This window comes from Mesoplodon bidens (genome assembly GCF_964165515.1).
Source record: "Mesoplodon bidens genome assembly, chromosome: 3".
NCBI lineage: Eukaryota > Metazoa > Chordata > Mammalia > Artiodactyla > Ziphiidae > Mesoplodon > Mesoplodon bidens.
Window position 1 is genome coordinate 18,218,466 of NC_138178.1, and position 14,007 is coordinate 18,232,472.

The following is a 14,007-nucleotide window of genomic DNA, read 5'->3' on the forward strand; positions in this document are numbered from 1 at the left end:
CTCATCATGCAAATGAAGCATTCCAAAATTACCTCAGTAATACTTATTTCAGATATTTTCTACTGAAAGAGTGAACCAAGAACTCCTGGTTAAATTGTTGCAAAGCTATTCCTGCCAGCAATGTAATCATCTGTTTGCGGGGGTAGGGGGGATGCAGGGGACAGCTCTTAGTTTTGAGTATGTAGTATAAATCATGGTTAAGCTATCATAACATTACCAGTAAGCTCAAACAATGTCTTTAAATAGTAATAGGAAGGCTAAGACTTGGGCAGAGAAAAAGTAAGAGGGGGTGGAGGTAGGAGGAGAAACAGACAGACAAAGGGAGAGCATGACAGCCTGCTACCAGCAACTGCCTCCTACGTGTGTATCTGGTCTACCCCAGCGAAGGCTCAAGCATACAGGAGGACACCTGTACTAAAGTGTCTAAACCGTAATTTCTGCCAAAATATAACAATGCTATTTTGTTTCATAAATAATGTTTTTCTCCCCAGTAATTTTCTAGGAACAAACACAAATGGGAAGAGAGACGAACAGGCAGATGCATTATTTTGTTGAAATAGTTGATGGAATAACGATGTTCTGGACCCAGCACTACCCTGAGAGCTAGAAAGATACATCAGGCTTAGGCCAACTACAGTTCTACCCATCCCAGGGGGCAGCACACTGAAGAGCTTGTTAACAAACAGTGTGTCAAACAGTTATGCACTTGCAACATGTAAAAACAGTTAATGCAAGTCAAAGAACTGCTTCCTAAAGAATAAAGTTGTGGTTTAGTGATTGTTATTTCTCTTTCTCTCTCCTACACAAGGACACACACACATCCTGCATTATTTGACTGTTAATGAATTATAAACTATATCAGCATGAGATCTGGTTTTAGGGCTCTGTATTTTCACTCAAGGAAGCTGTATTTTACATGAACTTACCCCAGAGGCTGCATTCTCCCTGTTAGTGGTAATTAGTAACTCTGATCAAGATTGTGTGCTTCTTTTATTATTTAATAATATATATTTAATTCATTATGTAATTAAAGACTTTAAAGGATATAAGTCAATTCTCCAGCTTACTATGACCACACAGATGCTTATTCTAACTTGCATTATGCCTCGACTTATTTTTTTAAAAACTGGTACTCAGAAATATTTTTCAAAATTATTTGGATAGGAACACCTAGAGAAAAAATTCCTAATCTCTGAATTTTCATGAAAGGAAGTTTAATTAATTGGAATATCCAATTCATGTAGAGTTTAAGTAGACTACAGTCATTAGGACTGCCCTACTAACAATTAGTATAAAGAGCACTTTAAGAGCCTCATCTCAACATTAAAGTTTAGGAAACGCGGTGAGAGGCAAAAAAAAAAAAAAAAATCATGTAAACTGCATTACACCATTTGTGCAATGACTGCTTAATCATATCCCAGACACAAGTATAAGATAATGCCTCAAGCACCTATATGATTAAGCTAGGACCATCACCTAGCTGTCACAGATGTTGCAATGTACTACTATGGGTTTGGAAACAGAATGAGTCTTCTGCCACAAGATCCCAAAGAGCATTAGGAGACAATGCAAGTAAGGGGTCTAAGTATCATTTACTGACATCAAATCCACTCTGCAACCCTTAAAAACAGGAAAACTTGTCAGTTTTGTTTTATGACTTTTGCTTGCTATTTTTCAATAAATTATCGGTGTCGGGGTACATGGACCTCTTTCTACTTTTTTTCAGCACCGTTCTCTTACTACTCAGCTCATGGCTGGAAGTACTGGGGAAGGGGTGGAGGGACATGTGGGGCAAGGAAGGAAATCCCAAATCTGGATGATTCACTTAATTACTGCTGTGTAAACAGAAAAGGAAAATGACAGAGAGGTCATTTAACCTTCAGAATAGGTTGACAAACTTTAAGAAACTCCAAACTAGAATAAAACACTCTAATACACACATACTTGAAAAATCAGACAACCATAACTGAAGTGGTAATTAACAATTACCAGAAATAAGAAGTAGGCAGAACTCTCACAAGACTTTAATCCACGTTACTCCTCTACTACCTATCAGCAACCTAGTCTCTAAGGGAAAGTTTTTTTTTTACAGAAGAGCGTCAGCTACTAAATGCTGAGTGCATGACAGAGTATCACTGATCTGCAACCAGGAAGCAATGATCACCAGTGGGTGCTACAACCATCAGATACAGTTGTTCCTGGAAGATGGTATTCATTTGGGACCTAAGTGTCGCCCCTCAGATCACCTGCTAATTGAAAAGGGGAAACAGTCTCCTCACAATGGAAACATCACCTCAACCAAGTGACCACTTTACTGTCTCTCACAGTGGGACAGTCTGACACCACGTGCCTTCTGATGTAATGCAACACAAGTACACAGGACCACCGAAGAAGTATTCTCACCAATAATATCTTAATCTGAATATATAACTAGTTGCCAAACACCAAAATAGTAAATCCCTCATTAAAACTACTTTAGGAGACAGACTGATTATTGCTGAGGTAATGCAAAGGAGTTTAAACTCCCCAAGATAGATAAAGGGGAAGTAAAAGTAAACTTAATCCAAGTCCATTAAAACACTGGTCCAGCAATGTTTTTCTCCTTAAAATCAATTATATTTACTAAATGAGAATATAAAAAATTCACAATAGATGTAAAATTAAAGGCCAACTACTAAGCGACCACTTACTAAGAATATCAATGAACATCTCTTTATTTCACAAACTACTGAAAAAATTAAAATGCCCAATTTGTTCAATAAAGATAAACTTGTAAAGATATGTATTACTATGTACTAATTATTATGTACTAATATGTATTACTAACACAATGAGACATCATATTCCAAATACAAAGTAGTTAAATAAATGGTACTTACGAGAAACTACTTAGATGAAATTTCTCTTAGGTGAGTGAATTTCCTAAATAAAGGTATGGCAACTAATCAGATTTTCTTGTACCATTTCTAAGAGACATTAACATACATGGCCATCCTTTCCCTCTTATACAAAGAGAAAGTTGATTCAATGTACTTTTCAAAGCATAGCTTTAGCAAAAGTAGAGAAATTCTGAGTGTTTGCTTTGGCTAACATCTTCAGGCAGCTTAGAGAAATTAAATACAGGCTCCAATCACTCAAAGTATTAATCCTACTTTCCAATTAGTAGACCCCACTGTTCCAGGAGGAAGCTAAGGAAATGATTAGATTTTGATTAAACTTTTCTAAAACTGGAAAGTACTGGAAGTTAACTGGGACATTCTGGAAAAAGCGTTTACTACTGCCGTTCACTACAGTACCACAAATAAAAATCAAATGGTTAGGTCTCCTTCTGATGCTATAATAGTTAATGAAATTTCTGAGGATATCTGCCATATCTAGAGAGAAGAGGTTTTTAAGATATGTTTTATCAAGTCTGGGTTTCTAAATAAAATTCCTAATATCTATAAAAAGTGGTTTGTTACAGAAATGTAGGAAACCATTATAAAATTCAGAAACTCCTTATAAGTAGCATAATTATAAAACACTAGTAAAAACGCTGCACTTGCTTTAACCATATAAAAACGTGCTCAACTTTACTCATAATAAAAGGAATACAAATTAAAAAAAAAAAAAAGTGCTTCACTTGAACTTCATTATTAGTTGCTTTAATGGTAACCAGAAAGGTAGATGAAGAAGAAAACGTTAAAAACTAAAATCAGGAAAAAAACAACAACTATAATTAGGGCCTATGAAATCGCTTTCCAAATTTTTAACATAATCATATCAGGTAAATTTCATTAAACTAGATATAATTAAATGCATTTTACCTGTACAAAGATAATGTAACCATGTAAGTTTCCTTCCACTGAAATGCTGGCTGTAAAATAATTCAAACTGTAAAAAAGAAAAAAGGAATCAAATTATTTTCAGCTACTACAACCTAACTTACCTGGCTATCACTACACTAAAAAAGTAAAAAAATTCATGTTAGAGAAGACATTAGAGCCCATCTGGTATATTTACTCGTTTTACAGATGAGAAAACACATCTATGCAAGTTCCTGACAAAGATCATATAAATATCAGGCCAGCTCTTTTCACTTAAAACCCTGTCTGTGGTTCTTTCCACCAAACCACAGCCCTGCAAATTTAACTTTTTGTATAAATTCAGAAATTATCATTTTGAATGATATCAATTTGGACTTTATAAATAAAATCCCTGACCAAAACCACTACCACATACACTTCAACATGAAAATATAAATCAAACCTTCATTTCTAGTCTCCTATTTGCTAACGTATACCCTTGCTGAAGGGACGGGTTGAATAATATCAGTGGTCACTCCAAAAGTGACATCCACGATTTAACGTCCACATACAGTCAAACACTAATACAAGCAAAGCTTCAGAGGCCTGTCTTTGTATCTTTTGTTGACATTATTGTGAAAAATTAAATTTAACATTCTATTAACATAGCTTTAAATTTTTAAAAATTCCTCCCTCAGATTGAATGCAGGACATCAGTCCAAAAAATAGAGTTCGTATCTTCTAAAGAGCTAGTACATAATCTACAGCGAGAAAATGATACTGAAATGTAAAAAAGGTAAAAACTCAACTTCCATATAAAAACTGAAAAATAAATATATTCATCATATCACAATTCAGAATTCAGGACATACTTTTAGCATAACGAGCCATATGTAATATACCTAAAGCTTTTATCTGTACTTCAAACTTTACTTTACATTTTGAAAGTACAGAAAGTACTTTACTTTCTGTACTTTCAAAATGAAGTTTAAATAAAGCAATCAGCAACATTTGACCTGTAAGCTGCACTATGCCCACTCCTTACAACAAAAGTTCACAGCTGCCAGCCAGGAGAATTAGTGAATTCTTTTAGCAATTTATTCCAAGATGGTCCTGGGAAGCTGAAACTTGAACATTTTTTCCCTCCAATGGTGCAGCATTCTCCTCTATGAGCAAATTCACCAGCCCCCTGGCATGATAAATAGGAAATAACTGGCACCTGAAATACTTATGATTTTTCTGCCTGGTCCTAATCTAGACAAAGAAAAAAATCAAAGTATGTCATAAAAGGATCCCAGAGGTATGCTCTGACTAATAATCTCCCTGGGTGTCAATAAAATTCAATTACTACTATACAATTTGTAATTATGAAACATTTATAAGGAATTTATGGACAAAAGCAAAATAAAACATTTTTGAAACTGAGAAAACCAAACTTTAAAATGCTCTTTATAAATTATGTAAGTGCAAAACTAGCTTTAGGACGTATATTCCAAGCTCTGAAAGCACATGCTTTACCTCTTTATAGCCCTAGCAACTAGTACTATCATTAAAGTTTTATTGATGATGATATCAATATGCCAAAGAAAGCATTCCTTTATCCTTAAATTTGAAATCTGATTATAAAGATTCTCATATCCATAGCTAGTCAAGAACAAAAAGATTCAGTTCCAAAGGAGAGTAGTATCAATTCATCTGGTATTAAAATACAAAAGTTGTAACATCTTGCTTAATGATGTTATTAAATAACTGTGTTATCAAAGTTTATTAGTAATAAATATACCTTGACTAAACTGCTCATTTTAAAGTCAGGCTTAATAGTTATAATAGTCAGGCTAACAGAGAGCATCTTTCAAATACCATTTGAGGCATTAATTGAAACTCAAGGGGCCTTAAAAATGAACGTTTCATATTTGATGAGCGTATTCATTTCAAACAGAGAGCTGCACTAATATACATGACCTTATATTTCTTTAGTTATTATTCAGGTTTGTGGACCAGGTACAAAGGTAGATTTAAGATATGCTGGTCTAATATGCAAAATAAATTACTTTTTTTTTTTAAGATTTTCTGACGTGGACCATTTTTAAAGTCTTTACTGAATTTGTTACACTACCGCTTCTGTTTTATGTTCTGGTTTTTTTGCCCCGAGGCATGTGGGATCCTAGCTCCCCACCCAGGGATCGACCCGCGTCCCCACCTGCCCCGACTGGAAGGCAAAGTCTCAACCACTGGACCGCCAGGGAAGTCTCCAAAAAAAATTGCTTTCAATTAAAGCTTAATTTCCATAGTTTTAAGATACATGTAAAACGGATGTGATTTCTGATAAACAGCTATATTTAAGGGAAAGATGGGAAAATATACTGATGACCATTAAAGCAAAAGGAATTAATTTACATGTGAAAAAATGTACACTATTAAATACACAGATGGATTTTCATTCTTATGTGACTGAAAACTTGGATTTATCAGGAGAAGTGTAAGGACAAACTCCCTCTACTGGTAATTAGAGAAAGTCCAAACTGAGGGAATGATATGCTTGGAATCATAATTTATAGTCAGAAAGAAACCCACTTCCTGTTTGTAAATGAGGACACTGGAACCTGGGGAAGGTCATATGTTAATAAATAAAGTTTAAGGGGTTGATTCCAGTACTCCAATAATTACTGGAAAATAATTATTTCAAGGAGAAAGAGAAGAATAACAAACTTAAAGGAGATTTTAGTTCTGCCAGCCCCCATCCTGTCCCTTAATTTCGATTGGAAAAGCAGCAGAAGAAATAAGGTTTAAGACTGTCAAAGGTGAGGGGTCAGTTTTCTTTCTCTTGCCTGGTCACAAATACATCAAAGTGCTTTACACCTGGCTACCCCATCCCCTGCCCTGGGATCATATTCTGCCCATCCAAACAAATGCTCTTCTTCATGAAGTTTCTAAGATGGTTTGCACTATCACGCCTTTTCAAAGACGCAGAAAGTCCTAAATTAGACTCCTATTCGGAAAGTCCACCTTATGCATGGTATCTTGAAATCTACCTGGCTACTCTGCTATTACCACTACGATCACTATTAACTATTACTTCTACTTTCAGCATTTATTGAGTACTTCTTATACACCAGACTAAGCGCTTTACATATTTCATCTTCATATTAACAGTCTGAGTAGTAGTATTATCAGTTAACAAAAAATTCGGAAGTTATTTGCCCAAAGTCACAGAGCACAGTAAACGGAAGAGCAGACATTTAAAATCAGGAGTTATGATTCCGGAGCTTACACTGTGTTACTTGATTTATAATCCTTATTTTGAAAGAAGCAAAAATAACATGCATACATAATGTAATGATTCAAACTACACACTGTGAACATCTCTAGTAAATAGTGTAATGAAATACCATTTTCATTTTAAACTTCATAAACATATGCATAACTCACTGGTTCACAACCTCAAGTTACTGCCCAAGTAAAAGACTATTAAAAGATAAGCCTCCTTTGGTGAGTTAGAGAATCAAAAAGGGTCAGCTTCAAGAGAAACGAAAACATGTTCATCCACTCAAAAACTTGTACATGAATGTTCATAGCAGCATTACGTACACACCCAAAAGTCAAAACAGCCCAAACGTCCAACAGCTGATGAATGGATAAATAAAATGTGGTGTCTCCATACAATGGAATATTATTTGGCAATAAAAAGGAATGGACTACTGGCACAGACTCAAACATGGATGGACCTTGACATTCTTCTGCCAAGTGAATGAAGGCAGTCACAGAAGACCACGTGTGACATAGCTCTACATGAGATGTCCAGAACAGGCAAATCTAGAGAAAGAAAGCAGATTGCCTAGGGCTAGGGAGAGGGGAGGGAGTTGGGGAAGGTGAGGAGTGACTACTGATACGTAGGGGGTTTCTTTTAGTGTTATTGAAAAGTTCTAAAATGGTGCTGGTGGTTGCAAAGCTCTGTGAATATACTGAAAACCAATGAAAGTGTACACTTTGAGTGAACTGTAGAGTGCTGTGGCCTGAATGTTTGTGTCTCCCCAAATTCATGTTGAAATCCTGACGCCCAATGTGATGGTTTTAGAAGGTGGGGCCTTTGGGAGGTGCTTAGATCATGAGGATAGAGCCCTCATCTATGGCATTAGTGCTCTTATAAAAGAGACCCCACAGAGATCCCTAGCCCCTTCCACCATGTGAGGACACAGCAAGAAGTCTGTCGCCTTAGGCCCTCATCCCACCGTGCTGGCACCCTGGCCTCAGACTTCCAGCCTCCAGAACCATAAGAAATCAATCTCTGTCATTCATAAGCCGTCCAGGCTGTGGTATTTTGTTACGGCAGCCTGATACAATGACTACAGGACTACATGACAAAGCCGTATGGTACAAGTTACATCTCAACAGCTGTTAAAGATGTAGTTTCCACAGTCTCTTTAAAAGCTCTGGGTAAGAAGTCTATGGTTTCTATTCAGTCACACTTTAAAGCCATTTTTACTTGAATTTTCCAGCTTCAATCTATTTTTTCTAGAATATTTCACATTCTACATATATTTACCTAAATTACAGCCCAGAATAAAAATAACTATTATAAGGGACAAATGAATTATAAAGATGGCTCAATATTCAAAAGAAAAATTAGAAAATGACTGTTTTAAGTACTGGATTCTAAACTTTCTTATAATATCAAAATCTTTGTAATTTAGAACTACTTAAGACAGGTAACAGGTTTACTAAGAATAAGAGACATGCTTTGACAAAGAACTGACACCCTTAGCATTTTAGTTTTCATATTAGAAACTATAATAATTTACAGTCTTCCTACAAGGCAGAATAACAATAAGTTGTGAATATATATATATATATATATATATATATTTTTTTTTTTTTCTTTTTTTGCAGTACACGGGCCTCTCACTGTTGTGGCCTCTCCCGCTGCAGAGCACAGGCTCCGGACGTGCAGGCTCAGCGGCCATGGCTCACAGGCCCAGCCGCTCCGCGGCATGTGGGATCTTCCCAGACCGGGGCACGAACCCGTGTCCCCTGCATTGGCAGGCGGACTCTCAACCACTGAGCCACCAGGGAAGCCCTGTGAATTTTCTTTTTTTTTTTTTTTTTTTTTGCGGTATGCGGGCCTCTCACTGTTGTGGCCTCTCCTGTTGCGGAGCACAGGCTCCGGATGCGCAGGCTCAGTGGCCATGGCTCACGGGCCTAGCCGCGCCACGGCATGTGGGATCTTCCCAGACCGGGGCACGAACCCGTGTCCCCTGCATCGGCAGGCGGACTCTCAACCACTGTGCCACCAGGGAAGCCCATATTTTTATATCACGTGAGCCCTCAAGACTTCGGAGAAATATTTAAAGTGATATAACGTGAAGATAATTATTAAAATTCCTTAGGTCTTCCAATATATTTTCTGCCAACTTGCCATCTGTACACTTTTTTCCAATTCCTGGGGAATCGCAAACGTAGATGAAGGAGCCTGAGTAAGAGGCCATGCACCAGCCTAGAAGGAGAAAAGTCAAATAGTTAAACATCTCACTTGAAAGTAAATGTTTATAAAATGATTTAAGCAACTAAAGCACCTTTTTCTCCTTCCTCAAAATGTTGATAAAACCCACCAGCACTACTATCAAGGCACGGTTCATTCCAGATCAATATAACATAAAACTTTAGAAGCTATAATATTCTGATTGAAAGAAAGGTAATCAGGCATCAATCTATTAATCGTTTGTATCAGAGTATTTGAAATGATTAGTAAATGCTCACAATGAAACACATATTCATACCTGTAGAACATATATTTGAAAACTAATTCCCAAATCTATTACTGTGTCTTGATTTTTGATAAAATTGTTGAACTTATTGTTGAGATCTGCACTGACACTCATATCTGTGTACATCCGATGTAGCTTGCTGGTAAATTCATAACCACAGGCTTGCTGTAAAAGAAAGTTTTAAAAAACATATGACTTAAAAACAAAAATAAACCATACTGATTATTAAGAATGTTTTGCTACTGCTAGGTCTATGGTCAAAGGTCCTGCTTGTACACTTACACCAAAGGCCTGTATTATTCATGACCCAAAGCAGCTATTCAAAACCTTTCAAAAATTCCTTCTTTTTAAAATGCAGATTAAATAAGTGAATGAAAACAAATATTTATGAAACAACAAATTTCCCTTTAAGACAAGAACTTTTCTATAAATCCGTATATCATTTCAACACTACAAAATGCTCCATTACTGAATGTAAGATACCTTATAAGGTTTACAGATAGTATCAAATACACATGAAAGATAACTGGGAATATTTGTTAAAAAGGAGGGTACTGAGGCAGATTTTTAACACCATTAACTGAGTAATGAAGAAATCTATTTCTTCGAAATTACTCAAAACTCTGTCATCACCCGGTCAGAAAATTTGGATCTCTAATTTTGGGATATAAAAAGCTTTGTTAACATTACCTCTAAAAATTAAAGGGAAAGTTATTTTTGGTATATTTAAAAAGGACCACATATTCAATGTATACCATACAGGAAAATTATCAACTACTGAATAACTCAGGATAAAAAAAATCAGCAACTGCTTATCTCATCAGTGTGTAAGCTAAAATGACATAAAAGTGAACTGAAATTCAAATGCACTCCACAAAACTTGTACTTAAAGGAATATTTTAGGCGTGTTCATTTATACGTAATACAAGTTTTTTGTAAAGTTAACACTTTATCTTGTGGATGATTCTATATCAACATATAGGGAGACTTTGTCCTTTAATACAGCATTTGCATATCCCACCATGAGACTACAACAGTTTACATTTAACCAGTCAACTGTTGATGAATTATTTCCTGTTATTACTCATATTGCTACAATGAACATCTTTGTGTGCTAGTGGAATAACTTCTAGGACATTATCATATCAAAGGCCTACAGTACCTTTAATTTATTGATCATGGCTTCTTCAGAATCCATAGACATGGATAACCCATGAATTAAACGTTTTGCCAGCATTCTTGCGTAGAACTACATTAAAAAATATTTTAAAAGATTACTTCCTTTCTGATGATTTAAAGTTCAAAAATAAATCAAAGCTGACACATAAAACCTCTCGATTCACAACTTACCTTCTGAAAAACATCCTTATCGTCGATATATTTGAAGACAGTAATAAAGCTCGTGAGCTTGTCCTCTACTTCATTCTCTGTCATCCCCTTGGCTGATTTCTTCAGCAAGTTGTCACAGTACTTAGCGAGCTCAAATAGAAATTGACAGTAACGCTTACAGAGGGCGCTTCTCAAAGGAGGCACAGTGGCGACAACACAAAATAAGATCACGGTCTTTGCCATCCTCAAGCTTATGTTTTAATAATCATGGACATGCACTAAAGAACTTGAAATATGTCATCAGGGAAATTTTTCAAAAACTATAAACAGTAAAAAATCTAATCAACCCTGAATGATCAATACAGCAATGATATAAGTAATTAAGTTTTTTTTTTTTTTTTTTGCGGTACGCGGGCCTCTTCTCACTGTTGTGGCCTCTCCCGTTGCGGAGCACAGGCTCTGGACGCTCAGCAGCCATGGCTCATGGGCCCAGCTGCTCCGCGGCATGTGGGATCTTCCCGGACCGGGGCACGAACCCGTGTCTCCTGCATTGGCAGGTGGACTCTCAACCACTGTGCCACCAGGGAAGACCAGTAATTAAGTTTTGATGGAACACCTAGGTGAGTTTTGAGCAGTTCTGTCATTTCTGACATTACATGAGTACTTTTTAAAAATCTCACAACAACCTTGTAAGCAAGTTTCCTTTAAAGGTTATCAAACATTTTTCATCAAATTCCCTTTAGATCTCAGATAAAATAAAATCTCCATGTAAAGTAATGCAAATTATTTTAAAACAGTCATACTTTCAAACCCAAACATTGTAAAATGGAATATTTTCTCCTTCAATTATTTCTTAAGAAAAGGCTACAGAGATGACCTACTGCATTCCTTAAATAAAAGCCAAATGATATACAGTATTGATGTTTTTATTTTTAATAATTAATTTCAACTACTTTTAAAAAAATGCTACAAAAACAAATTAATTTGACATTCACCTCAGTTTGCATTTTCTAATGCTGACTTTTCATATGTTTACATTTATGCAACCATCAAACTTACCAATTCAGGTGCTTTGCAAACAGACTTGGGTTCTCTGTAATTTACAACTGATGTAAGGGCCTACAGAGAAGACAAACCAGGAATTAGCCACCATTAATAGGGTAAAAACACAGCTGGCTCTATATATGCTATAATCTGTACATCCAAAAATTACCACCCCACATAAAACATGGCATTTTGGGGGTAGTTTGTTAATACTGTTGTCATATCTAACACAGGGTAAACTCCTCTCGCTGTGTCCCTCATGGTAATTATATAATGATTATACATAATCCTGTTCCTACTGAAAGATACTCTTCATAACTCATTAATGATATTTGAACACACATAAAATAAGGCTATATTTAAAAAAATCTTACAACAACCATGTAGGCAAATTTAAATTTAAAATTTGTAAAATATAATACTTTTCTTTCAAATATTATTCATTATAGCCTAAGTATTATATTCAAAGGAAAAATGAGCACTAAAGAATATTAAAATTATACACGTATTTTTCAGAACATACTAGTGTATGAACAAGTCTCCTTTTATAGCAAAATCATGGGAAATTCAATTCCCATATAATTCAAGCATTCAATTCAATCATTCAACTACTCACTTCAAAGTTACGTAACACACTTCTATTTTGACTTTCACTATGAAATTGGTTGGTTAAGGTGAATCTCCATCTCCGGATTAGAAATCTCACAATTAGAAGCCCTAATTCTGAAACTACCTTAAAGAATAATGATTAAATGAAGAAAGTTATATATAGATAAGAATATAGGTATTAAAAAGTTACCTTATCCAATGCACTCATAAAGTGCTGATCACCATTCAAAACAGTGTTGATAAGCTGAACAAATTTACCATGTACTTCCAGAACTGACTCCACAAATAGTGTTGGCATCTAAAAATATGAAATACGAAGTACAAAACCACATTTTAAGAAGTTCAAGGGTATAATCTGGCTTAGTGAAGAGTCGTTTAAGAGTAAAGTTTTCCCTAAGCAAATAATGTTACACACGACACACACCCTCAAAAAATGTTTTTAGCTAGGACGGTCTTAAAAATCTAAAACTTTGATGTTGAAATTAGCTGTCATTCAACACTGGAAATGCAGGACTGTAGTTCCTCTGCCAGAAGAACCCATGGAAAAAACACTTCTCTCTGGTGCTGGAATTCTGTATCTTAAGTGTAACAAGATACAATCTCAGAACTACCAGGCCTATCCCTTTCATAGAGGATTATGTAAATAAAAACGGCCTTCAAAGGCACTGAAGGCTGAGAGAGAGAGGAGAAGTTAAAAAGCCATTATCTGTGAAAACTGAGACCCCTAGAGTCGGGCAGTACAGTTCCCCACATCTCAGAGAGAAGAAATACCTAGTAGTGCAAAAGTGAGTTTTCATTCTTAATGGAGATAACTATGAAGTTAGACCTAAGACTTCTAAGTCAGCTAAAACTATGTGAGTCTCCTACAAACGCATTCTCTTGTATTTGCATCTCCCAGGCCTTGACACCAAACTCTATGCCTCTATGCCCAATTTCATTCCACACCCTGAATCTATAAAACTAATATAAACTAAGAAACCTAATAAATAATACAGGCTATTAGATCTAAGCAATATAAATTAATAGTTTTACAAAAAATGGGAAAGTTTATGCATTACTGTGGCAGGACATAACATCTAAGAATTATCTGCCAAAGACAAATAAATCTACAACTAAGGAGATCAGCATTTAATAAATGCTCCTGAACAATGCGGTCTATACACAGATCACTGCATTACAGGAGGAGCAAACAGCTCTACATAGGAAAGAGAAGCGACATGTGATGTCATGTCTATCTTATTTGTCAACCATCACTAGTAAAAACAAAGAAGGTGGTCCAACAAAATTTGACAATAGGAGCACACTTTGATAGGAGACACCTTATTGTAAACAGTAATTTAAATGGCAGGGAACTCCTAAGATGGGGAGTAAGGATATGAAGGTCACTGCTGGGTATTTTGGGTAGTAAGCATATATTTAGGGAAGATAGTTTTAATCCAAATTTGCTTCCTGGGCTATCAAATCCAGGGCATCTAAAA

General features: G+C 35.8%; 1 protein-coding gene across 4 annotated transcripts in view; it reads right to left on the reverse strand.

The window, feature by feature from the left end:
• The window catches only part of CUL2 (cullin 2), a 79,770-nt gene that overhangs the window by 6,168 nt on the left and 59,595 nt on the right, over positions 1 to 14,007 (reverse strand). For all 4 annotated transcript variants that reach the window (XM_081228709.1, XM_081228708.1, XM_081228707.1 and 1 more), the window contains 7 exons: positions 12,720 to 12,827; positions 11,936 to 11,995; positions 10,898 to 11,026; positions 10,710 to 10,796; positions 9,560 to 9,712; positions 9,199 to 9,276; positions 3,807 to 3,873 (listed from right to left, as the gene is read on the reverse strand). In XM_081228709.1, the coding sequence (XP_081084835.1) occupies positions 3,807 to 3,873; positions 9,199 to 9,276; positions 9,560 to 9,712; positions 10,710 to 10,796; positions 10,898 to 11,026; positions 11,936 to 11,995; positions 12,720 to 12,827 (682 nt within the window). The remainder of the gene's footprint in view (positions 1 to 3,806; positions 3,874 to 9,198; positions 9,277 to 9,559; positions 9,713 to 10,709; positions 10,797 to 10,897; positions 11,027 to 11,935; positions 11,996 to 12,719; positions 12,828 to 14,007) is intronic.